This window comes from Halichoerus grypus, chromosome 12, assembly GCF_964656455.1.
Source record: "Halichoerus grypus chromosome 12, mHalGry1.hap1.1, whole genome shotgun sequence".
NCBI classification, from domain to species: domain Eukaryota; kingdom Metazoa; phylum Chordata; class Mammalia; order Carnivora; family Phocidae; genus Halichoerus; species Halichoerus grypus.
The window spans coordinates 105121214-105146653 of record NC_135723.1 but is presented as its reverse complement, the minus strand read 5'-3'; the positions used below and the strand labels follow the sequence as shown (position 1 = coordinate 105146653).

At 56.0% G+C, this 25440-nt stretch overlaps 1 protein-coding gene across 7 annotated transcripts in view; it reads left to right on the top strand.

Moving 5' to 3' along the window:
* PTPRN2 (protein tyrosine phosphatase receptor type N2) overlaps positions 1-25173 on the top strand; it is an 822826-nt gene extending 797653 nt beyond the window's left edge. For all 7 annotated transcript variants that reach the window (XM_078059815.1, XM_078059811.1, XM_078059813.1 and 4 more), the window contains 3 exons: positions 1305-1369; positions 16408-16481; positions 23528-25173. In XM_078059815.1, the coding sequence (XP_077915941.1) occupies positions 1305-1369; positions 16408-16481; positions 23528-23599 (211 nt within the window). In that variant the 3' untranslated portion in view covers positions 23600-25173. The remainder of the gene's footprint in view (positions 1-1304; positions 1370-16407; positions 16482-23527) is intronic.
* The last annotated feature ends 267 nt before the right edge of the window (positions 25174-25440 follow it).

Below are 25440 nucleotides of genomic sequence, written 5' to 3'. Positions count from 1 at the left end.
TTCTGTCAGGTGCGTGTGTATCCGTGTGTGTGTGTAACTGCATGTGTGTGTCAGGTGCGTGTGTATCTGTGTGTGTGTGTAACTGCATGTGTGTGTGTCGGGTGCGTGTGTGTGTGTAACCGCATGTGTGTGTGTCTGTCGGGTGCGTGTGTGTCTGTGTGTGTGTGTGTAACCGCATGTGTGTGTGTCTGTTGGGTGCGTGTGTGTCGGGTGCGTGTGTATCCATGTGTGTGTGTGTAACCGCATGTGTGTGTGTCTGTCGGGTGCGTGTGTGCCCGCACGTGTGGTGTGTCCCCGCATGTGTCCGCGTGCTTCCCCGTGGGTGTGTGATGAGGACCCGAGCTGGCCGCAGCGGGCACCGGTGTATGCAGGGCTCCGAGCAGCTGTGGGAGGGAGGGAGGCCGTCTGCCCCGGGACAGGTAGGGCCACCTAGCTGTGCAGTGGGGACGGGGTGGTGAGCGAGCTCTGCACACGTGCGCACCCTGTGGGTCCCCGCGGCTCTTCCAGCCTCCAGTTTGAGGGTCTGGTAAAGCCAGAGCCCCTGAGCCTTTCCCACAAAGGCCGCCAAGACCCCACCAGGTCTCCCAGGACCGCGGCCGGCGCTCGGCCGCAAACAGGGCGCTCGGTCCCGTCATTCCCAGTCCGGCAGTGGACACAGCTGACTTTGCGAGGAGTGGGCATGGGACAGTCCGTCGAGCAACTGCTCCCGGGGGACTCGCAGCCTCTGAGACGAGGGGAGACGCGCCCTCACGCCTCGCAAAGCGGCCGCCTTCCCCAGAAAGGAGCCTCCCTGCCCTCCGCGGGCTGATGTCCTCTCCCGGGGACCCCAGTCACAGCTGGGGTGACCTCGCTCACCCCAGTGCAAACACCCTCAACGCGGACACGGCCAGACGCATCCTTTGTTTATTCTGACAAAACTGACCACGTCTTTGGCCAGAGAGGGAGGAAGAGGGAGACAGGAGCAAGTCTACACAGACACCGTAGCTCATCCACACTGCCAGTGATGCTAAGGCTCCCCTCCCCCTCCTCCCCCTCCTCCCCTTCCTCCTCCCCTTCCTCCTCCCCCTCCTCCCCCTCCTCCCCTCCCCCGTCTCCCTTCCCCCTCCTTTGCCCTCCCCCTCCTCCCCCTCCCCTCTCCCATCCTGTGATTCTTCTCACCCCACTTTCTTCCTCTTTCAAATTCAAGCCTTCCTCTCCCCCCACGAGCCCCACTTAACACGGAGGGAAATACGCTGTCGCTGGCTTTGGTGGGCGTGGGGTTCCCGTGGCCGGCGGTGTTCTCACCTCTCCCCTTCCGTTGGCAGCGACGGCGCGGGCAGGAGCGGCACCTACGTCCTGATCGACATGGTTCTCAACAAGATGGCCAAAGGTGAGGCGGGGAGCGTGGCTGCTTTGTGGCGGCCGAGCTGGGACCGCGTTGCCGTGGCAACCTGGGGGTAGTACTCTCCTCGGCCTTGGAGGAGATTAGCCGATGCTTGTCCCTTTCCTGAGTCACGTGAAGGCTGTTTGCAGCAAGCAGGGTATTTCTGGGGCAAGCGCACAGTAGGTGTGGGTAAGGAGCTGCTGCAGCGGTCACGATTAACGTCAGCGCCGAGGCGAAGACCGCCTTCGGCTCCTTGACTGCTGCAGCAGATCGGTGTCCTTCACGCGTTCCGTGCAAACCTCCCTGTTGCTAGAGCTGTGTGTGCAGCGTGCAGTACCGTGGGCCTGCCGTGGCCTTCTCCCCCAGCAACCCCTCAACACCCCCGTCCAGCACACTTTCACCCCTGCAGCCCCCGCAGCCCACACGGCGCACAGGGCTTGGCCCTGGAGCATCCTAACCCGAGAGGAGGAGGCAGCGTTCCGGCAGCTGGGGCTGCAAGCCCGGCCTGCGAGGGGCCCCTCAGCCAGCAGCGAGCTGCTCCCCTGGGGCAGAGCCTAAGCCTGGCCCTCCGGCCCCCTTCGCCCCTGTGGAGGTGTGGACGCTGAGCTGGTCTGGTCGCTCAAACGTGCTCCCCGCACCAAAGCCCTGAGGTGTCTCCTTAGAGACCAGGGAGCATGCTCCACAGCCACTTTCGGGAAGGACTCACAATGGACCTGCGTCATGGACACGCGAATCACCATGGCGACTGAGGAATCCTGCAGCATTTCCTCAGCCTCTCTGAGAAAACACCGCTCTTCCCACAGTGCCTGTCCACATCCCACGGACTCGGAAGGACCCGAGCTGAGGTGGGGACACCTTCTGTCTTTCTCACCCGTGAACAAAGCGTTCTCTCCGTCTATGCGCACGCGCGCCCAGGCCTGCGTGTTCTCACGGACGGGCCCCTGCCTTCCAGACGCCCATCCTTCATCCCTTGCCCAGAAGCAAGAGCAGGCGCTCATGACAGAAATGAGTTTCAGTACTTTTCACACAGATGCTGGCAACCCCAAACTAAGCATTTTCCATACTGCACTTTCTTCTGGTTAAAAAGGAGAAAAATGGAACGCGTCTCTAGACCAAGGATGTGGGTGTGTAGCCCGCTGTCTTACGCATAAGGACCAGCACGCCTGAGTGACGGGTGCCGTACGACCGGCGACCGGAGGGCCAGAGCCAGACCCCGGGCTGTGCGCCCCGTACCCTGCTCCATGTCTGCAACCCCCCGGGCGGGCCGCGGCAGAGAGCAAGAAACTGGCTTTGCACCATCAAATCTTATTTTAAGTGCCCTAAATTAGCTGAGCGCTGGCGATGTGCAAAGAAACCGAAGCAAAAAGACAAATGATCTGATACTGTTTTTAATGACCTATTTTGGTTTTTGATCCTAACACAACCCTAACATTTTAGCTAAACTTTCCTAGCTATTGATGCCTTATCAAATACATCTTTCCATTTGCAAATTTGCAATTATTGGGAGCTCGGAGCTCTGAAGAGAATTTACCTTTCCTCCCTACACCCGCCCCTCCTTTTCTGCCTGTTGCACACGTGGTATTTCGCTCCCATTAGACCAGAATTCCTTCGGAAGCCTGCGGACCCTCGTTGGTATTTGAGTGACCCCCGTGGTGGAAAAGCAACGTGACACGGTAACCCACGGTGCACATTTGCCTCAGAATGGAACCGGCTCCCCCACAGGCAGCGGACGGACGCCACCGCTTTCTCAGTACTGTGGGGGTCACGTTGGTGTCCTGGATTTTCAGAGGTGCAGACCTGCTTCACGAGAAGCAGCACAGCCGAAGAATGGGGCAGCCCGAGGAGCCGGCAGGGGCGGGGCTGGCTGCATTGTGCGAGGCCGGCCTGCCATTGAGTGGCTCCGCTGTAGGATGGACCGTCAGACCCCCTTCAAGTGTGGCCAGCCTTCAACAATGGAGCCCAGCCGAGTGGAACTGGCCGAGGAGGGCAGTCTCCAGGCCACGTCTGAGATGGTCACCCCCATTCTGTTCTTGACCTGTTCCCCTCTGCCCAGGGGGCGTGCAGTGTGAAATCCTCTGACCTGGGGCCTGGGCTGGGTCTCAGGAGAGATCAAAGGGCAGGGTGGCCCCTCGCTGGCCGAGGTGGGTCTTTCCCAGGCCGCCACACTGCGCAGCCGCCTGGTGTTTTGTTCTGGCTCGAGCTGCCAGCCCGGTGGGGCCTGGGCTGCCTTTGTCTGGCCTGAGAAGCTGGAGGCCGCGCTGTAGACCCGGCGTTCATCAAATGATCAAAGGCCCAAAGCCTGGACACGAAACCTTTCTTCCCATTTCCTTTTCTTAGAAGGAATGAATTGCATGCGGACCAAAGAATGCACTTCCAAAGCTCCCCTGCACGGCCGGCCTGCGCGGGGCACCCACACCCTCGAGCCCTCGCAGGCCCAGCTGCGGCCGCACGCGCATCACTCGGGCTCCCGGGGATTAAGGCCCGCGTCCTAGTTAGGGGCGAGGATGCGCGAGGCACCGTTCAAGCTTTCTCCGCTGTCTAGTGTATTAGCAAGCAGACGACAATGCGGTTTGATATCAAAGCAACTAGGCTCCTGCTCTCTGCGCCGTCCGCAAAGTCCTCCTGCACATCCCCTGTTGCCACGCGTGCATTTCTCACTCGCAGTTAATATTTTCATCAGAACCCGTTTTCAGGAGCATGCTCCTCTCTCACCGGACAACGAGGCTCAAGTGTAGCCGGAATGTGTTTGCAGCCAAGATGTTTTCCAAAGTTGTGCCTTTTAAATTTGTGTCCGTGACATCTCTTCGGCCAGGTGTTTTTGTTTTTGTTTTTGTTTTTGTTTTTAGTTGCAATTTTTTAAAGGAAGTGGGTGCCAGGCGGAGGGTCACCCTGAGGCAGCAGCTGCTAGCGGGCCCTGTCACTCGCCAGGGGCCATCACAGATACCCACCCACTGAGCCCCACTGGGCCGCTCCGAGTGCGCACCACGGCCTCCCCGCTGCGGCTCGTGTTCGCAAAGCCCCCTGGAGCTTGGGGAGGCCCATTCCTTTGTCTGCCGAGGGCCTCAGGACCAGGGACCTCACTGTACACGGGACTCCCTGCCCCTCGGGCGCACAGGTGTGTGGACGTGCCACTGAAGCGGCCAAGCGGTGGGAATGTGGGCAGGCCTGCGCGTCCACGAGGCCGTGGGTCCAGCACCTCCTTCCGTCTCAGCAGCCTGACCTGCTTCCTGTTTTCTGTCGCACGGTGCCCCTCAGCCAACAGCTGCCTGCAGGAGGGCATGTAATAGCTCCATTCTGGTCACTGTCCCTAAAACTCACGGTGCCGCGGGCCTCGTTCCTGGGAACCCCAGCATGTGTCCTTCCGTGACGGGATTAGCTCACTTAGTGTCCTCCAGGCTCACCCATGGCACAGGTGACTGGAACATAGTCCGTCATGTGGACAGACCACACTTTGTTGACCGATCACCCCCGACGGATGGACACTGGGGGTGCATCCAGCCTGCAGCCCTGTGCGTCATGCTGCCACGAACGTGGGCGTACAAACACCTCTCTGAGTTTCTGCTTCCTCCTCTTCTGGGTACAGAGCCAGAGTGCAGCTGCGGAACCACATGCTCGTTGGATGGTTCACTTTCTGAGGACGTGCCACACTGTTTTCCTCAGCGGCTGCTCCATTTCACTCTCCCACCAGCAGCTCACGAGGGGTCTAATCACTCCACGTCTTTTCCAGTCTTCGTTATTCTGTGTTTTTGGAAGTAGCCATCCTAATGTGTGTGAAGTGGTGTCTCGTGGTGGTTTTGGTTTGCATTTTCCTAATGAGTATGATATTGAGCATCTTTTCATGTTTGTTGGCTATTTGGATATTTCCTTTGGAGAATTTTTGCCCATTTTTTAATTGGGCTATTTGGTTTTAGTTGTTATTGAGTTATAGAGGTTCTTTATATATTCTGAACATTAATCCCTTATCAGATATGTGATTTGCAAATATTTCCTCCCATAGAATGGGGAAATTCTATGGGAGAAAATATGTATGTTCATTCTCCCAATGGTGTCCTTGGTGCACGAAAGCATTTAGTTTTTATGAAGTCCCATTTGTCTATTTTTCCTGTTGTTGCCTATGCGTTTAGTGTCCTGTCCAGGAAATCTTTTGCCAAAGCCAATGTCATGAAGATTCTCCCCACATGAATCACTATATTGTACTCCTGAAACTAATATAACACTATATGTTAACTACACTGGAATTAAAATCTAAAACTCAATAAAACTAAAAAACAAAAATAAATAAAAGCAATAACATATACATGCCTGTCAAAAGGTTACCAAAACATATAAAGCAAAAAGGGCAAATTTTCTTACCTCCTCACCTTCATCTGCCATTGTGATGACCCTTAACCTCTTTAGTATGCATCATTTTAGGCCTTTGTATATGAACACATACAATTTTTATCTATTTAGCTGATTTTTCCCTAGAGTAAAACATAATCAATATGGGAAATACACAGAAGAATTTTTTTAAACCTATCCCCAACTTTGTTTATGTGTCTACATTTAAAGTGCTGTCAGACGATGGCTGTGGAGGTGACACTTTTATTACTGTTTCGCAGGTAAAGACATTTGGGCTTACCTCACCAGGGTCGCACAGCCATCAGGTGGCCTCACTGGGATGTGACTTCACAGCCCGGGTCCTCTTCCATGCCAATGAACAGACCACCCCATTTTTAAAGTTCGCAGCGAATTGTCTGGTATAAGAAATGCACATCAAACCCACCATGAACTATCAGCTTTCACCCGTTAGGATGCCTATTATTCACACACACAAAAAAAGGGGGGCGCCTGGGTGGCTCAGTTGGTTAAGCGACTGCCTTCGGCTCAGGTCATGATCCTGGAGTCCCGGGATCGAGTCCCGCATCGGGCTCCCTGCTCAGCAGGGAGTCTGCTTCTCCCTCTGACCCTCCCCCCGCTCATGCTTTCTCTCATTCTCGCTCTCTCAAATAAATAAATCTTAAAAAAAAAAAAAAAGATTTCCCTCTACATTTTCTTGTAAGAGATGTTAACTTTTAATAGCAGGTCAAATTCGGAGCACCTGGGTGGCTCAGTCGATTAAGTGTCTGACTCTTGATTTCGGCTCAGGTCATGGTCTCAGGGTCAGAGGATCGAGCTCCACCCTCAGTGGGGAATCTGCTTTGGATTCTCTCTCTCCCTATACCCCTCCCCCTACTCTCTCTCACTCTCTAAAATAAATTTTAAAATCTTAAAAAAAAAAATAGCAGGTCAAAGAAGAAGATGGGATACTAGCTTCGGGAACCAAGAGAGATGACCAAGCAGAAAGATTAACTGGACTAGTTGAGAAGTCCGGCCCGCTGTGTGTCTTCACACCGTGACTCATTATCTATTATAAGTAATGATATCAAAATACCTTTTTAAAAATGTTTCCCAGCTTTACTAAGACATAATTGCAATAAAACATTGTGTCAGTTTAAGGTATACAACGTGGTAAATCGGTAAATGTGTGTATTATAAAACGATTGCCAAAACAGGGTTAGTTAGCACGTCCGTCCCCTCACGTGGTCATTATGATTCTTTTTTGTGGTGAGAACATTTAAGATCTACTCTTTCGGTAACTTTCAAATATATAATAGTGTTGTTAACTATCAAAATATCTTCCTTAAATAATATTCCACGGCTCCTTGAACTTTCTTAAACCTGTCACTCCTCCAGAGATGCCCTGTTCCATACGTGGCCATTAGCCACACGTGCCGACTTAAGTGGATTAAAATGTGAAAATCAGTGCCTCCGTCATGCTGGCCACACAGCACGTGCCCAATGCCACACGTGATTCGTGACCGCCATGGTGGGGGACACAGAGCACCCGTCATCACAGGGAGTCCCACGAGGCCACGCAGCTCTAGGGAACAGCACTGAGGGTGGGCACCCCGTTTCTCCCAGTCCTGCCATGGCGGCCTCTGGAACCATCTCCCTGCTCAGTCCTGACTGCATCTGTTCTCCACGCAGCGTCCGCATGGCATCTGAGCACTGCGCCCCTCGGGGCCCACGGCCTCTCTTACCTTGGGGCTCAGGGCCTTTCTTGTACTGCTCCACGGCTCCCCAGCTCCCTTCTCTCCTGGATCCCTGCCGGGCCTCGTGGCCACTGTCACCGTACCACGCTGTCCTTCTCGTGGCGAAGCTGTAGAAGTGTCTTTTCAGCCTGGTGTTTACGGAACACTTGCCAGGCTCGGTGTTGGGGGAGGCACGGTGAACAGGCCAGAAGACGAGGTCACTCTCGCTGAGTTTATCCTCCGTGGGGAGAAACAGACGGAGTCTGCAGCCTGCAGTTTGTAGGGGTGGTACGTGCCGTGAGGACCTCACTTGGAATGCAGGGTCCTGGGGGTGCCTCACTCCCCACCTAGGGCAGAACGTTGACCAGGGCTACGGACTCTTGCCCTCGGAACAGAAGGGGGCCTGAGGCTTATTCGTTCGGACACTTTGTTGTAAACTGAGGCAGCAGATCTCAGAGGTCTGGCGACCTGCCAGAAGGCCTCCAGCTGGCCGGGTCAACGCAGAGCCCTGGCTTTTCTGCAAGTGGTAGAGCCCAGGAGGAGGAGATGGTGGAGGGCAGCAGGATGCTCAGAGTCAGCACCGCAGAGGCGGGGCGAGCAGCAGACCTGGGGAGGGGTTGTTTAGGGCCTGGAATGGCAGGCCCACTGACTTGGGTCAGTCTGGAGCCACCGGGGAAGCGACAGTGTAGGCGGGGCTGGGGGATTGGCTGGACAAGAGGGGTGGAGTGTGCAGGAGGCCTGAGCCCGCCCCCGACGTGGGCTCGCCCGTGGCCACGCACGCGGCCAGCTCTGCCACAGACAAGACTGGTTGGGAGAACAGGCCGCAAAGAAGGGTGTGTGTCAAGGGGGCAACATCTCTTTTTTTATGTGTGGTTGAAGCATAAAAACCTGAAGAACCAGCAGAAAATGAATTTCACAAATAGTCTGGCTTCAGCATGCCTTCAAAGCAGAAACGCCTCATCTCCAGCTTCATGGAAGTCTCAGGCTGACAGAGTGTCCAGAACACGGTGAGGGGGGGGGGTGCCTCGGGAGCACCACTGTCGTAGAAGACGGGGCCTCCATCAGGCGGGGGTGCGCGTATTTCTTCCCTCACCTGATGTGATCCACACTTCCCACCCTGAGCAGCCTGGTAGCTCGCGGCAGCGACAGGCACGCGGGGTCAGACCGGGCAGGGGCGGTCTGCAGAGCTGGGAGCCGGGTGCTCTCGGCCCGCTGCAGCCCAGACTCAGGTGAGCGTCCCGGCAGCCGCATCCCTGTGCTGTGACCCCGGCCAGGGCACACTGGGCACACCGTAGGCAAGCTGGTTAAGGGGGAGAACAAGACACAGCGGGGCCGCTTACTCCAAGGAAGCGCCACGAGCACGACGTATTTGGGTAATTTTGTGAACCATGATCCCACAGTTCATCTCCTAAATAGTCTCCGCCCTGTGGAGCGAGCCGGGTGGGGCTGACAGCTGTGGGCGCTCAGACGTGCTGGGGGGTAGACGCGGGTCCCCGTGAGGCCGGCCTGCAGAGCAAGCGTCCCCCCCACCCACCTCCTGGGTCAGATCTGCTCACGCGGCCTCCTGGGGTCACCCACGGCGCTCCTCCCCGGTCTGACTAGTCTGTGGGCAGACATGCAGCCCACATGAGAGACCACGAAACCTAGGTCAACCCACCTGACTTGGTTGGTGTTCGGGGCCGGCGCTCCTGTGAGTTCGCTTCCTTCTGCTGGACCATGGGCCACCAGCTTGTCCATCCACTTGTCCCCCTTCCCCGTGAGCAGCGTCACCCGTCTGTCCTGCTGTCCCCAGGCAGGCCGCCCTCACTGGGCCCTGCCACACACGCCCAGTGGCTCTGCTGCTAACTCTCCAGCGGAGCTCCACCCACTGCCAGCCAGACCACTCCACTCGCAGCCGTGACCCTCTCCCTGCAGACCCCAGAGGCCTCCAGGGAGGCTGCCTGTGCCCAGGCCCTTCTTGGCAGCAATTCCCGTGCTCAATTCCTCCCCACATGGTGAGGGCATGTCCCTGCTCCTGCCAAGACCCCCGTCCACTCTGGTGGCAGGAAGTCCCCACGCACAGCCATCCTGGTCACTTGGCAGCAGCAGCTCACAGGCGGTGTTAAGTAGGATTCTGGGGCCTTAGCAAGAAAGGGTGCAGTCTGGCTGGGGCAGCAGTATAGGGGACGGTGCCTCTGCCCCTTTGAATTAGTGGCTCTTTCATAAGCGCCCCCCACAGTCACCTGGACTTTCGCAGGACAGAACACACCGTGCTAAGTATTAACAGTCCCGTGCTGTCCTTCCGACCTCTGCGGTCCCTCCTGACTCCTCCTTGGGTGTCTGCTTCCCCTTTTCCACGAGGCCCGGAGGGGCCCAGTGCTTCACGGTCAGCACCGAGCCTGGAGGCACGGTGCTCAGCACTGTCCCCAGCAGAGGTGAGGACTGAGGGAGGAGGGGGGCAAACAGAGCCCGTCGTGCCACTTCGGTGAGCAGTGGAGGGTCAGTCACCCTGAAGGACTTGTTTCTCCGTTCAAGAGCAACCCGTGCGGCCCGGCCTGGCTGACTTCTGTGTCCCCGCCACACGGGCGCTCCGGAGAACCTGCTCTGAGCCGCAGACTCCCTAACATGAGCCGTCTGCCATTCCTGGTGGCTTGGCGGGGGTCCTGCAGGCCTCTTTCCGGCCACCACCAATGCGCTCCCAGGACACACTCGTGCACATGCATTCATGACACGGGCCTTTCCCTGAGCTGCGTGGAACCTCACGGAGAGGAGGCTTGACCACACCCGTGTGCTTCCATGACCCCTGCGGCCTCTGCACTCCTTGACGCCCTGTGCCCACGCACCTGCTGCTCAGGCGGGTGTGAGAGGCAGCCGCACCTGTGCACGGCGGCGTGCTCTCCGGGCGCTGGGCCGCCTCCCCTCATCCCTCCCTCTTCACCGAACGGCCAGCGCGCTCACTTACACCTGGGCGCCTGGCGCACATGCTCGGTGGTTCCCCCGCGGTGTGCAGGCGCCCGGCTGGAGGACGGGCGGCCAGGACCCTGAGCAGCCCCGCGTCCCCCTGCAGTACTGGAGGTGGTGGGTTTGAGGCGAGGACGCACACCTACAGAGCCCTACTTTGTCTGACTTACATCTTTTATAAAAACTGGGAAGCTTCTCAGTATCTCCTGAAAAATGATTATTTTGGATTTGGGTCCTGGTATACTTGATTTTCAAGAGAATAGGAGGTAAACTTGTCTCCTTTGATCCAGTGACAAAACATTATAATTCATCTCCGAGGTCAGCAGGAATCCTGCCGGCTGTGATTTTTCAGGCCTCCAGTTGGTTAAGGGCATCAGAAACTTCCTGGCAGAGAAGGCACAGGACAGCGGTGCGTGCGTGAGAGCCTGAGTCAGGCGTGTGCGAGCCCAGGTCGGGCGTGTGCGAGCCCGCGTCATGCGTGTCGGGTGTGTGCGAGCCCGTGTGGGCGTGTACGAGCCTGCGTCATGCGTGTCGGGTGTGTATGAGCCCGCATCATGCGTGTCGGGGGTGTGCGAGCCCAGGTCGGGCGTGTGCGAGCCCGCGTCATGCGTGTCGGGTGTGTGCGAGCCCGTGTGGGCGTGTACGAGCCTGCGTCATGCGGGTCGGGTGTGTGTGAGCCCGTGTGGGCGTGTGCGAGCCCGCGTCATGCGGGTCGGGTGTGTGCGAGCCCGTGTGGGCGTGTGCGAGCCCGCGTCATGCGGGTCGGGTGTGTGCGAGCCCGTGTGGGCGTGTGCGAGCCCGCGTCATGCTTGTCGGGTGTGTGTGAGCCCGTGTGGGCGTGTACGAGCCTGCGTCATGCGTGTCGGGTGTGTACGAGCCCAGGTCGGGCGTGTGCGAGCCCGCGTCATGCGTGTCGGGTGTGTGCGGGCCTGCATCGGGCATGTGCGTGCGTGCCCCCGTGGGGGTGGCGCCCACAGCCGCCTGGTCTCGTCCTGCGGACTGAGGCGGAGCTCTGGCCGTGCGCGGTGGGCTCCGCTCTCCTCGGGCGGTGTCGGGCCACTTGGCACCTTCGAAGGCCTTCAGCCAGAGAGAGCCGTTGCTCGACGCCTCCTGACGGCAGAACGGAGACCACCTGCTCATGCAAAGTGAAGGTTTTTCCCTCTTGCACACTTGACACACCTTGTCTTTTTACCTTGAGGAAAGGAGCACACGGGATCCCTGCCGTTTGCAAACCTGTGGGTAAAAAGTCTGTAACGAAACTCATTTACGTGTATTCAGCCTCACCACGGACCGGGCTGCCAGAAGCCGTTCGGAGGAGTGCGCACGCGCAGGCCACTGCCCCGCTCGCTCGTGCGCACCTGCCAGGGGCTGGGCTGGCCGAAGTGGGTGCACAGTCCGCACGAGCCCTCCGCCGGGGAGCAAACTGCAAGAGAGCTCGAAGCTAAGCCCATCAAGAGCTGATTTCCTTAAACTTCAAATCCATCCTTTCGCTGTAAAAAAACAACAACAACAACAACAAATTTTAATACTTTAATCATACTAGTGTTCTCTAGATGTTCATTGTTTAATGATTAATACTTTTTATCTAGGGCTTAAAAACCTCTCTGGTCTTAAAAAATGTATTTAGCCAGTGCGTAAACTTGGGAACCAATGGACCCTGAGTGAAATAGAGACTAACGGTGATGAATATCCATCGAGCGCCGCACTGGATGGGGCCCGGGCGTGCGCACTAGCCGACCGTGCAGGGCCGCGGGGAAGACATCGGGGGGGGGGCGGGACCGGGCGGCCTGCAGGGGGCCGTGGTGCTGGGTCCTGGGCTGTGCAGCCGCATCCGGGGAGCACACCTTGCGCTGGGCCGCAGAGCGCGGATCCTGTGACACTTCTCGGGCGGGAAACACCAGAAACCGCCCGTGTATCTTGCTCCTGCCCCGTCTTCTGTATGGGAATCTTTTTCTGTGTTCTTTTTCTGTGACCGTTTACATGCTTTTCCACTTGAGCACCACACGCAGTAGGTCTGTCCGCCTCGAATTTCACATGTTGTCAGCAGATGGAATTTTTAAAAGAGAGGGTTCCATTTTAAATGCACTAGAGGAAGCTTCCTAGGTGTGGGGGGATTTAAATAAATCCCTTCATAAAGTAAGGAAGGACTCACACACCCACCCCGCCCTCCCGGTCCACACGGATCTGCTTTATCAATGCAGGTTCTGTTTGGTGCTCCGTGAGGCCCCACACGCTCAGAGGCCACTGAGCGGGGTGCAGCGCCTTCTCACACCACCCTCCCCGTGTGTCCCCAGCACTCACGACAGACCACGGACTGAGTTCTGGAAACTCCCCTCTCTGCACACACCGCAAATAACTTATTATCATAATCCTGACAAGCAAGGGGACATTAGCCATCCACATCACACAACTGACCTGACTTCATAAATCCATCACTCCCTGAATTTAGCTCTGGACGTTTTTAAGCGTCGGTTTGACCTCCTCAAGTGTCGGACTGGCTCCAGGTGAAGTGGGATTCTGAGCTAGCTCCCCTGGTGTGGTTTAAACTCCTTGTGTAGGGACGACCCGATCAGGCTTCCCTCCTGTCCCTCCTTTTCCCTCATAGACAGTGGTCCAGAGGGCGTCATCATGTAATAAAACAAGAGAGGTTCCTCGTAGCATTTTATCCAAGGATCCTGCCGGCTCGGGACAACGGCCGGCAACCATCGTCCATGCGACAGCCACCCAGGAGGGAGGGCTGCACATGTCCCCAGCCCGGCCGTGGCCTCCCGCAGGGACGGCCTCCATACAGCCCCAGCATACAGAGCAGCCCCTCGGAATAAAAGAGCAGCTGGAAGGGGTTTTAAAGCCAGCTTCAAGGACTAAAAGAAAGTGACCTGAGCTGCCTTAAAAAGAGAGGGGTTCTAAGTCCGGATCCCACATGAAGCCCTCGGATTTCATTTCGGAAGGACTGGGATGCATCTCTGTCTGTTGCACACGGTCCGCCCCACACCTGACGCTTCCGAATGCGGGCCTCGAGGTCCTAGGAGGAAGTAGCTGCGAGTCCGGCTGGAAGCCAGTGTGGGCTGTAACCGAGCAGATTAATTCTCCGGAATCTGCGAGCAGCTAGCCTGCTGTCGGTGCCGTGAATCATGACCGCGCCTTGTCGCTCCGCGTCGGACCCTGCAAGGACCCTTGGCCCTCCGTGTCAGCTCGAGACCCCACACCAGCGCGGAGCCTCAGCCTGGGGCAGGGAAGCGCCGCAAGCACCTGGGCCCGGACCGCAGGTGCGGGGAACATTCCCGCAGGCCCGGGGAACATTCCCGCAGGCCCGGTTGCGGCTGCCCACGCCTGGTGCTTCTGACCACGCCGGCTGGAGAATGGCAGTGCCACGCGTGGTGTGGAAGAAGTCTGTTTCCCCCTCGCTCCCTCTCCGCATAGCGTTTAATCTTCCTAAGGCAAGCTTGTGTCCTGAAGAGGCCAATTTCTGTGCACGGTTAGCCCCGTAACTCGCACGTGGGCCCCTAGGGCCCAGCCTACCTGGGAAGGCGAGGCAGCGGGTCCTCAGGCCGTGGCCTCCAGACCTGACCGCTCAGCTCCCTCTCTTCTCCATCTTCCCATTTGGTAGCAGGGCAAACCTCTGTTTCAGACTGTCTCAGATTCGTGGGTTCCCTTTATTTCTATTTTTGTTTTTGATCTGTTGAAATTTCTTCTCTTATTTAAATTTTAGTGAACATATAGTGCAATGTTGGTTTCTGGAGTAGAATTCAGTGACTCATCACTTACACACAACACCCAGTGCTCATCACAAGAGCCTTCCTTAATTCCCATCACCCATGTAGCCCATTCCCCACCCCTCCCCATCAACCCTCAGTGTGTTCTGTCTGTGTCTCTTACAGTTCAGTTCCCTCTCTCCTCTTTTCCCCCCTTCTCCTATGTTCATTTGTTTTTGACAAACATTGTTAAAATGTCTATGCTACCTAAAGCAATCTACACATTTAATGTAACCCCTATCAAAATACCACCACCATTTTTCACAGAACTAGAAAAATCCTAAAATGTGTACGGAACCACAACAGACTGCAAAGACCCAAAGCAACCTTGAAAAAGAAAACCAGGGGGGCCTGGGTGGCTCAGTCAGTTAAGCTCTGCCTTTGGCTCAGGTCCTGGGATCGAGTCCCGCATCGGGCTCCCTGCCCAGCGGGGAGCCTTCTTCTCCCTCTGCCTGCCTCTCCCCCTGCTTGTGCACACCCTCTCTCTCTCTGACAAATAAATAAACAAAATATTTTTAAAAAGAAAAGAAAAGAAAAAGATGATTCCGGACTTCAAGCTCTATTACAAAGCTGTGATCATCAAGCTAGTCTGGTAACGGCACAAAAACAGACACATAGATCCACGGGACAGAACAGAGAATCATGGGCTCCCTTTAAAACAAATTGTATTTATTGTGGCCTCGTCCACACCCGAAGAGGAGCATGTCCCGAAATTGACCCCTGTCTTTTCCTTGAATGACTTTCACAGTGGACCCCAGCTGTCGAGCTCCCTGGGGGACCGTCTAGCCATCAAGAGGGGGATTTCTTCTCCTTCCTATGAAGGCCCTGATTTAACACTTGGGGAAACTCGTGGTGTTCCCGTACCCAGTAGGATGGTATTCCGTATCTGGAAGGACTGCCGGCTTAGTGCCTATAAGGCCCCCTCATTCACTGTGAGCCCGCAACGTGCTGAGCGCTGTCCCCCCAGCCTCAAGAGATGCGAGCACTCCCATCCTGTCTGCTCAAGGATGAGGGTGGAGAGTGAGGGCACAGGGGTGCCCCTCCGCCCTGGGGGCATGGTGCCAGATCATCTGTCCTTCCTGCTGATTCCCCTTTATTTGTGCAGATACGTTTGGTTGGGATGGGTTTCCTCCCAGGACCTCCCCTGCCCACCTCTCTCCCTCTCTGCCCGTCTCAACCTGCTGTGCTCGGAAAACATCACTGGGTGCTCAGGAGCCCACCGGATAAGCCCCAGAACCCTAGGACTTGAAAAATTACAACCACCTTAGAAATTTCCAAGTTCACTGTCCCGGTTCTGTGCCCGAGGGGAACAATGTGCTCACTTAGGTTGTGCAGACAGAGAAGGGCCAGTCAGGGCCTCTCGCCCCTCTGCCTGGTGCGGGCTGGCTGCCGACGGTCGCAGCCACCTGCTCTGTGTGACCAGAGACAGGCCGTTCCACGGGGATAAGCCTCGGTCTCCTCTACAGCTCCCATTCCACTGTGTTCTGGTAATGAGCTGAGATAATGCTCGGAACATGGCACCTAGTTTGGCACGTGGGTCCCAGTCCACCTCGGGGGCGACCACCTGCTCCCAGTTCCTACATTTTGCATTTTCATGTTGGCGGACACATCTTGGCTCCCTAAACTGTAAGAAGCTTGTGGGCTTGGGACCCAGCACCGTTCTCTGTCTACTAGAAATAGAAAAACAAGAACACATGTTGAATTAATGATAAGGTTAAAGTTTCAAACCCAAATAGTATTATTTCTGTGAAGCCCGGATCACCTGCGATGAGATGCTGTCTGTGGGGAGGGGTCTCTCGGTGAAACTCTGCAGTGAACACACACAAGGGCATCTCTACCTTTTCTTAACGTTTGGAACCCTCACTGGGAGCTCCACCTTTAAAAGCCAATATAAGATGGAAAAGATTTATTAGTCTCATTTCTCATTACTCGAAATAAAAAAATTCTACACGATTGAAATTAAAGCTTATATGCTTCCCATTTCTAAAATATTCTTTTAAATGCGCCCCCCCACACACACACACACAAATCATCAAGTCATCGTCTCTAATAGCAATGACTGTTTTAAGTACCTGGATGGGCATCTGACAGCAGGTCTCAGCCCCGCGTTCCTGAATGAATGCTCGTGAAAACCGCGCACCTTGTTTTTCTAGACGAACACGGACATGGCATGTGCCCGCCAGGCCTGCTGCGGGAATTGGCCTCTCAGCTGAAGGGAGCCGGACGCAGGCGAGGGATGCCGAGCGCAGGTCATCCTGTGTCTGAGCCCGGCCCAATCCGTGTGTGTTGTGTGTTGCAGGCGCTAAGGAGATCGACATCGCCGCAACCCTGGAGCACTTGAGGGACCAGAGACCGGGCATGGTCCAGACAAAGGTACTGTCGGCCAGTCCTCGGGGGTGGTGGGGGCGACAGGGGAGTCTTTCTGCAGGTGTTTCCCAGCAAGGAGAGAGGAGAAGGGGACCGAGCGTCTCCCACGCAGGTCCCGGGCGGGAGTGAAAGGCCCCTCCCAGGAGGGCGGCCCATGGTTCCAGCAACCACCCGCCTTTCAGCAAAAACAGATGCAGTTGGATCTCCAGTCTTTGGAGCCCTCTCCCCACTAGATTTGGGGAAGGGGGAGAGCATTACATTTTTACAAAAAGAGCGCCATGATAGGGGCGCCTGGGTGGCTCAGTCGGTTAAGCGTCTGACTCCTGGTTTCGGCTCAGGTCATGATCTCAGGGTCATGGTATTGAACCACATTGGTCTCCACACTCACTTGGGAATCTTAAAAAAAGAGGTCAGTGACAAACCCCAGCACCCTTGCTGGGGAATGGTCTAGATCCACTAACATTCTGCCAGACCCCCCTATTTCTGGCCCACGGAATCACAACTCTGTTGTGTGGTCATCGGATGTCCCCGGGTGTACTCAGGTCCTCAAACACCTCAAAATAGCTTATTTGCGTACTTACTGAGAAGGCCACGTTTGCAACAAGAGTAAACCCAAGATTGCTGGTTGGCTTTGGGTTAACCAGAGCTAGAAATGGGCTTAACATGATGTTCCTTTAGCACTCGGAAATATCTGTGTCCAACGACCACGAAAGCTCCCGCACGTCTATTCCATAAAGGTACTGAAGTCATAAAATACAGAATCTTCCTTTCTCAAGGTAGTCCTGACACCCCAGTGCTATTAGCACCTACACAAAAGGCCAAAATCACTAAAAGACGCACTTGCAGAATTACTTCCTTATGCCTAAGAGGACTGTAGGTTGTAAAAAGCACTCCTATGAAGTGGGGCTGACCCAAGGGCCTGAGGACCGTGCTTTGTGCCTGGTGGTGACGGTTCTGGGGCCCCAGGGAGCTTACTCCGCCTCCCGGGGTCTCACTGCTCCCCCCGGAAAGTGCCAGTAGCCCCCAGCCCCCTTTCTGTCTGAATGTTACCATAAGAAGACATACGTCACGCGGGGTCTGAGCTGGATGAGAGAAGACAGCTACACCCCAAGCTGTCTGTTGAGAATGAAGCCACGCACCTCGGGAAGCTAAGCTGAGCACACTTTGAACCGGAAGATCATTTCCTAAAATACCTTAACAGTCACCGGGCTGGTTCTTGATGGCCAAAGTCAACCCCAAGCACCGAGGCAAATTTAACTTCAGTCTCTTACAGAACCACAATCTATTCTAAGCAGAGTCACAAGAAGCCTCATAAAGAGTCAAGAACTGCTCCGGCCGAGCCCTTCCCCGCGGCAGCCGCGCCTGCCCCAGCCCGTGACCTCCACCCAGGCTCCGGCCCCTGGGGGTGCGAGCAGAGCCGGTGGCACAAGCAGCCCGCCCTGTGCTCGCTCAGCCCCGAAGGGCTGTCACCAGCACCGTGCGCTCACCCCGTCCCCCTGTAGCATGCATGCGGGTCATGAGAATCGCACTTGATTAGCGTGAAGGAAGTTTATCAATCATGGCACACTTTGTTTTCCTAGGGTTTTTTTTTTTTATCTGAAGTTTTGAAATTATTTCAGACCTGAAAACACGTGCAGAAATAATACAGATCATTCCCATGTGCCCTCACTAGGTTCCCACTGCTAGGACCTTATGTAACCACAGGTGACCGCGGCCAGAACCGGCATCAGTATGAGCCATTGACTCGGGTGCAGACCTTGTCCTAGCTCATCCATGTCCCCAGTGACCTTTCCCTGGAGCAAGACCACCCCTGAGCACTCAGTCGCCGTATCTCCCACATCTCGACTAATGGGACAGCTCGGTGGCCTTGAGAGGTCTTCAAAAGAGAACTGACGGTGTGGCTTGGTTTTCATAGACTGTCCCTTGCTTGGGTTTGTCTGACGTTCCTGTGATGGGTTCTGGTTGTGCATCTTGGGCAGGAACGTCCCAGAAGGAGGCACGTGACCCTGGTTGATCTCCTTTCTAGGGAGGTGAGCTTCGGTCACTCGGCTCAGGGGGTGTCTGCCAGGTGATTCTTCTTGGTAACGAGCAGTATCTTGGGGGAGAGATTTGGTACTGTTCACGTCTCTTTGTTGTTGTGCTTTATCATGATGTCAGCAGGTGACAAATAACCTGCAGGTTTTGTGCCCGGGGAAGGTCCATCCCACTAGCCTGATCATGCCACTTGGTGGTAGCCTCGTGAGGGCCAGCACTGCAGGGTCAGTGCACTGTCCCTGGATGGTCTGGCCCCACGGGGCCACCAGAAGCTGTGGAGGAGGCTCGGAGGCCTGAGAACCGGGGCCTGGTGAGCAGCGTCACTTTATAACCAGGAACGAAAAGCGGATTCTGTCTCTGCCTAAATCTTGATGCATTGGGCCGTCTCCTACTGCACAGATAACCTGCAGGAAATCGTCAATTCAAGACTCACTTCTCCGCTCCCGGAACCTGGGTACCTCCCAGGCAGGCTCCTCCACCCCGGAACCCCAGACGGTACAAGGACACCCAAAACAGACTCCACGGTGGATCTGGGCGAAACCGTGGGGACGGTGCATAACACAGTGCAAAAACCATTCGACCCTCATGGCACGAGGTCCTGAGGCCCAGGGAGCAGCCCCCAGGCCCTGCCGGAAAGGGAGATGAGGCATCCAGAGAGCAGAGAACTTGCCTCACGTAGCTTCCCGGCAGGAATCGACCCTCTTCCTTCGGGTGGGGTTCAAAAGTTGTCTGGAAGTGGGTATGTAAATGCAATTCCTAGAATTTCAAGGTATAAAGAAATAAGCACATCAAAGCCCCCGTTCTGTCTTAATCTGACGGCTTTGCCCAACATTACTCCATGAAATGGAACTTCCCCTGAAGTTCAGTTTAACAAAAGGAAAATTTCTGTGGGAAAAAATAGTGCCATACGATCTGAATACTCTTCCACAGAAGCCAAGAGAAGGTCACCTGTGGGCTGTTCAAACCCATATAGTCAGGTTGCGCCACGTGAGCCGAAGACACAAAACAGACCGGGGACGGAGCCCCCCGACCCCCAGCGCACAGCCTGACCGCACAACTCCATCTTTATGTTCAAAAAAGCCCCCGATAGCTGGTTTTCCACCTGGAAACAAACCCTCAGTCAGACGAAGCACAGACACCTGCCGTGCGTCTGCCTGAGGAGAGGAAGGGAAGCCACGGCCCCTGGCCGGGGAGCTGGCGCCGGCCGCGGGGACGCGCCTGAGAAGCGAGCGGCAGCACGGGGTTACGACCCGGGAGACCCGAGCAGAAGGAGATGTCACCCAAGCCCCACCACCGCACATGTGTCAGCGCAACAGAATGCTCGTTCTAGGAAGGGAGATGAAATCGCAGGATGTAGGGGAAACAACACACTTCACAAGGTGAGCAATGTCTCCTCCTCTACGCGTGTCATGGAACAGACTCTCCCCCTCTGTCCCCTTCATCTCGTGAAGGTGCCTCCTTAACCAAAAGCCTGAACGCTCTCCATAACGACACTTTCTCTTCGACGCTCACTTCGAAAGCCGACTGACCCGTGTGTCCCCAGGAAGTAGTGATGTCGGTTGGCCCAGCGGGTGCGCACGGTGTTCACATGTGGTACCGCGCCTCCTGCCCCTCCCTGGCTCGTCTCTGCGTTTGGGTTTCACCCTATCCTTGTTCTGCTCCGCGAGCCCGGCTCCCTATCTTGCTCAGGGTCTGGAGAGACAAGGACTGATTGAATTAAGTGTAATCCAGTTCACAGTCCCGGCCTCCCGACCCACGTCCTGCTCCATCAGAACCCTCTCAGCACCTTGAGATTGTTCCCCTCAGTCTCTGTGTCTCTATCTCCCCCGTTCACACGCATGCATGCATGTACACACATGCATGTGTGCATACCTATGTGTGTGCGCACCTATAAACGTACACGTGTACATACATGCATGTGTGCATAGTTACATGTGTGTGCACCTATGAACGTACACGTGCACACGCATGCATGTGTGCATACCTATGTGTGCACGCACCTATGAACATACACGTGCACACGCATGCATGTGTGCATACCTATGTGTGCACGCACCTATAAACGTACACGTGTACACACATGCATGTGTGCATAGTTACATGTGTGCACGCACCTATGAACGTACACGTGCACACGCATGCATGTGTGCATAGTTACATGTGTGTGCACACCTATAAACATACATGTGTACACGCACACGTGTGTGCATACCTATGTGTGCGCGCACCTATGAACATACACGTGTACACACATGCATGTGTGCATAGTTATGTGTGCGCACACCTATAAACGTACACGTACACACATGCATGTGTGCATACCCACGTGTGTGCATGAGTATAAATGTACACGTGTGCACACATACATGTATGCACACCATGCGCACTCATGCATACACATGTGCGCACATACGCACTCGTGTGTACACGTGCCCCTGTGCACACACGTGCTCACTCGTGCGTACACGCGTGTGCACACATGCTCGCTCACGTGTACACGTGTGCACTCATGCATGCACTGTGCACGCATACGCACACGTGCACACACTCATACATACATGTGTGCATGTGCACTCGTGCATACACGTGGCGCACATACATGTGTGTGCACACATATGCACATGCATGCACCCTGTCCCTCACCTGCTCTGGTATCAGATGTCAAGGATGGAGCCAGGGCTGATCTCTGTGAAGAACAGCTGAGCCAAGGGCACGGAGAGCACTCCGTCCTGCCCCCACCGTGAGGGAGATGCGGGGAAGTGCTGCCCTGGAGGGGTCGCTGGCGCTCCACGGAGGGTAACAGCTCCTGGGACAGCCATTCACTATGACTCCCTTTGAATTCGGGAATGCAAGTACCATGGCAATGTTGTGTGGGCCCACCCAGTCCTTTGTGCAAGCCACAAGGATTGCAAACGCGAATCTGAGTTTGACTGTAAATGCAAACACACACACACACACACGCAGCCCCGAACACCTGCACTGACCCTCACAGACGCCACAGCAAAAGCGAGTCAGGTGCTGTGTCTGCCCAGCTTGTCTGCTGGGCTCCCCGGACTTCTGAGGGGCCGACTCGGGCCTGTCAGTGGAGGTGGTGCCTGAAACTGGGTGCGCGCCCGGCCTCCACCCACGGCGGGAGACCGGAGCGCGCGTCGGTGCTGCCACTCGGGGCTACTTCTCGGGGAAGGAGCAGGGCAGCTGACAAGCCCCGTCTAATTGCCGACCAGCCCCGAGGGGCACGGCACGCCTCTGCCAAGGGTCCCTCATCCCAGGAGGCCCCTGTCTCCTGCCCACCGGTGCTCCCAGAGCCTCCCGTGGCAGGGCCAGCGCCGTGAAGCCCACCGGCGTCCTGCAGGCCCTCGGCTCCCGCGGCCACCGAGCACACTGCGACCATCTAAGCCACACCACCTGTCAACGCGTCACGTGTGCTACAAACACAGGGTGTCTGGATGAGGCTAATCGAGGCACAGGTGCACGTCTGCAGTCTGCTGTCCTCACTGGGCCCTGTTTGCCCCCCTACCAGATACTCGTGGTGGCTACGGAGGATTCCAAGTGTGTGAACTTGCCCACTTCCCTGTCAGCACTATGTCTTGGGATGGATTGTCAGCGTGTCAAAAGCTGTAAGCAGCCACATGACACATGACATGAGAATTCCAAAGAGTCTCCTTTCATTTTTTCACATTTCAAGTCATCATGAAACCTGGGTCTCCCCATTGGCAAGCCAGCGTTTGGGGAAGAAATGGTCTGGGGTGGCTGTTCATGCGTCATAAACCTGGATCCTCCCAACGACACGCCCCCTTGAACAAGCTGTCAGCCGGAGAGCCAGCGACAGGAGACAGCTTCCCGCCAGTGGTGAGAGCCAGAGGCCCCTCTTCCGGGGCCTTCGAGCGTGAGGAGGGACACCGGGCACACGGGGCCTCAGGCCGCTGCTGGGCACAGGTAAAATCGACTGGGCATGCCTTAGACGGCAGTTTCCAGAATGGGCATCAGGAGGCTGTGTCCACTAGCAAAGACACCGTGTTGGTTCACGCAGGTCATTCCTTCAACGCCAGTACAAAGAGAACACCAAGGGACGGTCTTTGGCCCCAAAGTGAGGGTTAAATTATCCTGCCTTTCTGTTGTTTCTGCTCCTTACTGGGCATTCAAAGTGGGTTTTAACCATGATTTTTGGATTTGAAGCTGCCCTGCCACTCGGATTATCAAGCATTGAAGCCATCCAAAGGGCTTCTCAGTAGGTGATAGTGTGCATCACTTATTATTCCGGTGACTTCTCTGGTATGACTAGGAGGGGCCCAACGCCCACTTCAGAGATTCTCTGCAGTGTCGGGGGCGTCGTGTGGCAAGGACGTGTGCAGGGGACTGGCCTTGACCCGCGTGGAGGGGTGGGCTTTGTTCCCGTCTGCTGAGCCCTCCCCTTCCAGAGAGGGGAACAGTCCTGACGCCGCCCTCGTTTCTACCTCCCGGTCTTGGCAGGTTTTGCATGTGCCCCGTCCAGCGTGTGCCTACGACTAGGAGCACACATGGGCACACTCGTCTAAGGCTGGACGCGCTGTGGATGAGGCGGGGTTTCCCGGCAGGTGCGACGGGGAAGGGCCGGGCTGGACGCTGGGGCGATGCCCACGACAGCGAGGACACTACCCCTCGGCCTTTCCGAGGGGAGGCCGTGTGGCTGGCTCCGCGGCAGGTCAGCACGCAGCTGGTGTGGGGGCTGGAGCTCAGGGCGGCCGGTGTCTGCGTCGGCCCTGGCCCGCCCCGGGGGCCGCACCTCCGCCGACCTCATGCAGTCACAGGCTCAGCGCTCCTCCCAGTGATGAAAGATGAGACTTCCCCACGTGAGAAATTCTAATCACCATCAACATGGGGTCTCATCTTGCACACCACCCTCCTCTCTACGGAGATGTGCGACCTTTCTTCCTTTTCCTGAACCAATTCCTTCTGCAAAATGACACAGCAGAGCTAAAGGCCGGAGTCGAGAGGAACGTGGTCCCACTCACCTCTGATTCGCTTTCTCGTCCCTCCAGGAGCAGTTCGAGTTTGCGCTGACGGCCGTGGCGGAGGAGGTGAACGCCATCCTCAGGGCCCTCCCGCAGTGAGCGCGAGCGCGCAGCCCAAGGCTGGGAGGGGCCGGCGTCACGACTGTTGACGGTCACTGGGAATTGCGATGCCACTTAGTTGTGTGTCTTCAGCGTCCCTGCCTCGTCAGTGCGGTCCAGCGGTTACAATGTGCATTTGTGTTCAACCAAGTCATAGTAAGGGGAGATTTGGGGGATCGTCCAGTCACAAGGACGATCACTTTATCTGTTTTCACTTCCTTGAAAGGAAAACACTTTTCCTTAAAGCACACATTCACATCCTTAATTGCAAACAGTGCCATACAACGACGCTGTAGGTGGTGCGCTCCGCACCATCTCCACGAAGAGGGCCGGCCTGTGGGCCGTAACTCTGAAGGATGGGCCAGCTCTGCAGGGAGGGGACCCGGGGAAGCGGGAAGGGCACCACCAGCATTTGGCATTTGTCTTTACGACGGCTTATCACCGGCAGGAACCGCCCCCCCCCTCCCCCCCGGCTTGTTCAGGAGTTAGAGCAACAAACTTACCATTCTGCAGCTTTGGGGGAAATAACAGCATCGACCCTGCATCTTCCCTCCGTTCCCGTGCGGGCTGGCCGACACCTGCCCCCGGCACTGTGGACAGCCCATCTCCACCGTCCACCCCCCAAAGAAGGGCAGGGGCCTCGGGGCACACGCGTCCCAGGCCAGCCGCCCCAGGTGAGGCCTCTCATCCGCAACCCGTCTGGAGACGCATTTTTAACTTTAAATACAGATTTACACATTGCAAAAGCAGATGCTATTAATAAACTCTTCCCTTGGGGGTAACCAGAGCCGGGGAACCAACCTGCAGGTAACAAGCTCCGGGGTCCCCAAGGAGCGCACGAGCCCCCGGCGGGCCCCTGTGCTCCCCTCTTGGGGGATGTCCTGGGCCCTGCCGGCATCCAGGGCAGACCCTGGGTACCCCGTTCCCAGAAGGGGATGCAGGGTGCCGTACATTGTTGGCTTTACTGGGTGAGATCCTGGCACCAGGAAGAAAGGCAGACATGGCAGCGTTTCCTGGGCCCCGCCCCCTCCCAGGGTCACCTCGGTCAGACACTGTGTGACTCGCTCAGACACAAGCGTCTAGAGGCGATTCGGGTTTGCCACCCTCCCCCGCCCCCCGACAGGGGAGCTCATTTCGCTGGACTCAGAACGGTGGTTCTAAGAAGGCATGCAGACAGCTGCGTGCGCTACAGCTCTCGTCTTAGGATTAGGTGTGAATACATCCCCTGTATTTCCACGTCCCGCTTACTGCACACATTCTTCCCGCCTAAGTAGACACTGCAACCCAGAAACCAGTAGCATCGGGAGAACGGCCTGTGACTGGGGAGGAAGATGCCAAATACTGTTTCTGTCTCTAAGTGGTCCTGTCATGTCATCTGCTCTAATAGATCTATAATTTTTTGCCAGAGTTGTTTCTCCCTATCTGGAATCTAAATAATGAATAGGAACTAATTTATCTGAATATAGGAAGCATATACCTACTTGTAATTTCTAACTTCTTATGTTTCAAAAGAAATCCTCCAGTGTGAGATATATAAATATATTTAATTGTGTCAGATTAAACTTTTGATTTCACATTCGAATGGTCTTTATTTGGGGAGGATAAAGCAACATTCCCTGCCCGTCCTTGGCTCCCGGAGGTGGGGGAGCAGGTGGGAGCCTTTCTGAGAATTCCGCCTTTGCAGGGTTAGCTGTGCACGAAGGGCCAGAGCGTCCCCGAGCTTTCCTTCCTCAAAGACTGATTGCAGGATCTCCGGAAGCAGCCAGGGCCGTGTTCTGTGCAGAGTGTCCCCCCAGCCTCTCATGCCCATCTGTGCAGTGTGAGCACAGGGCTAGCGGCGG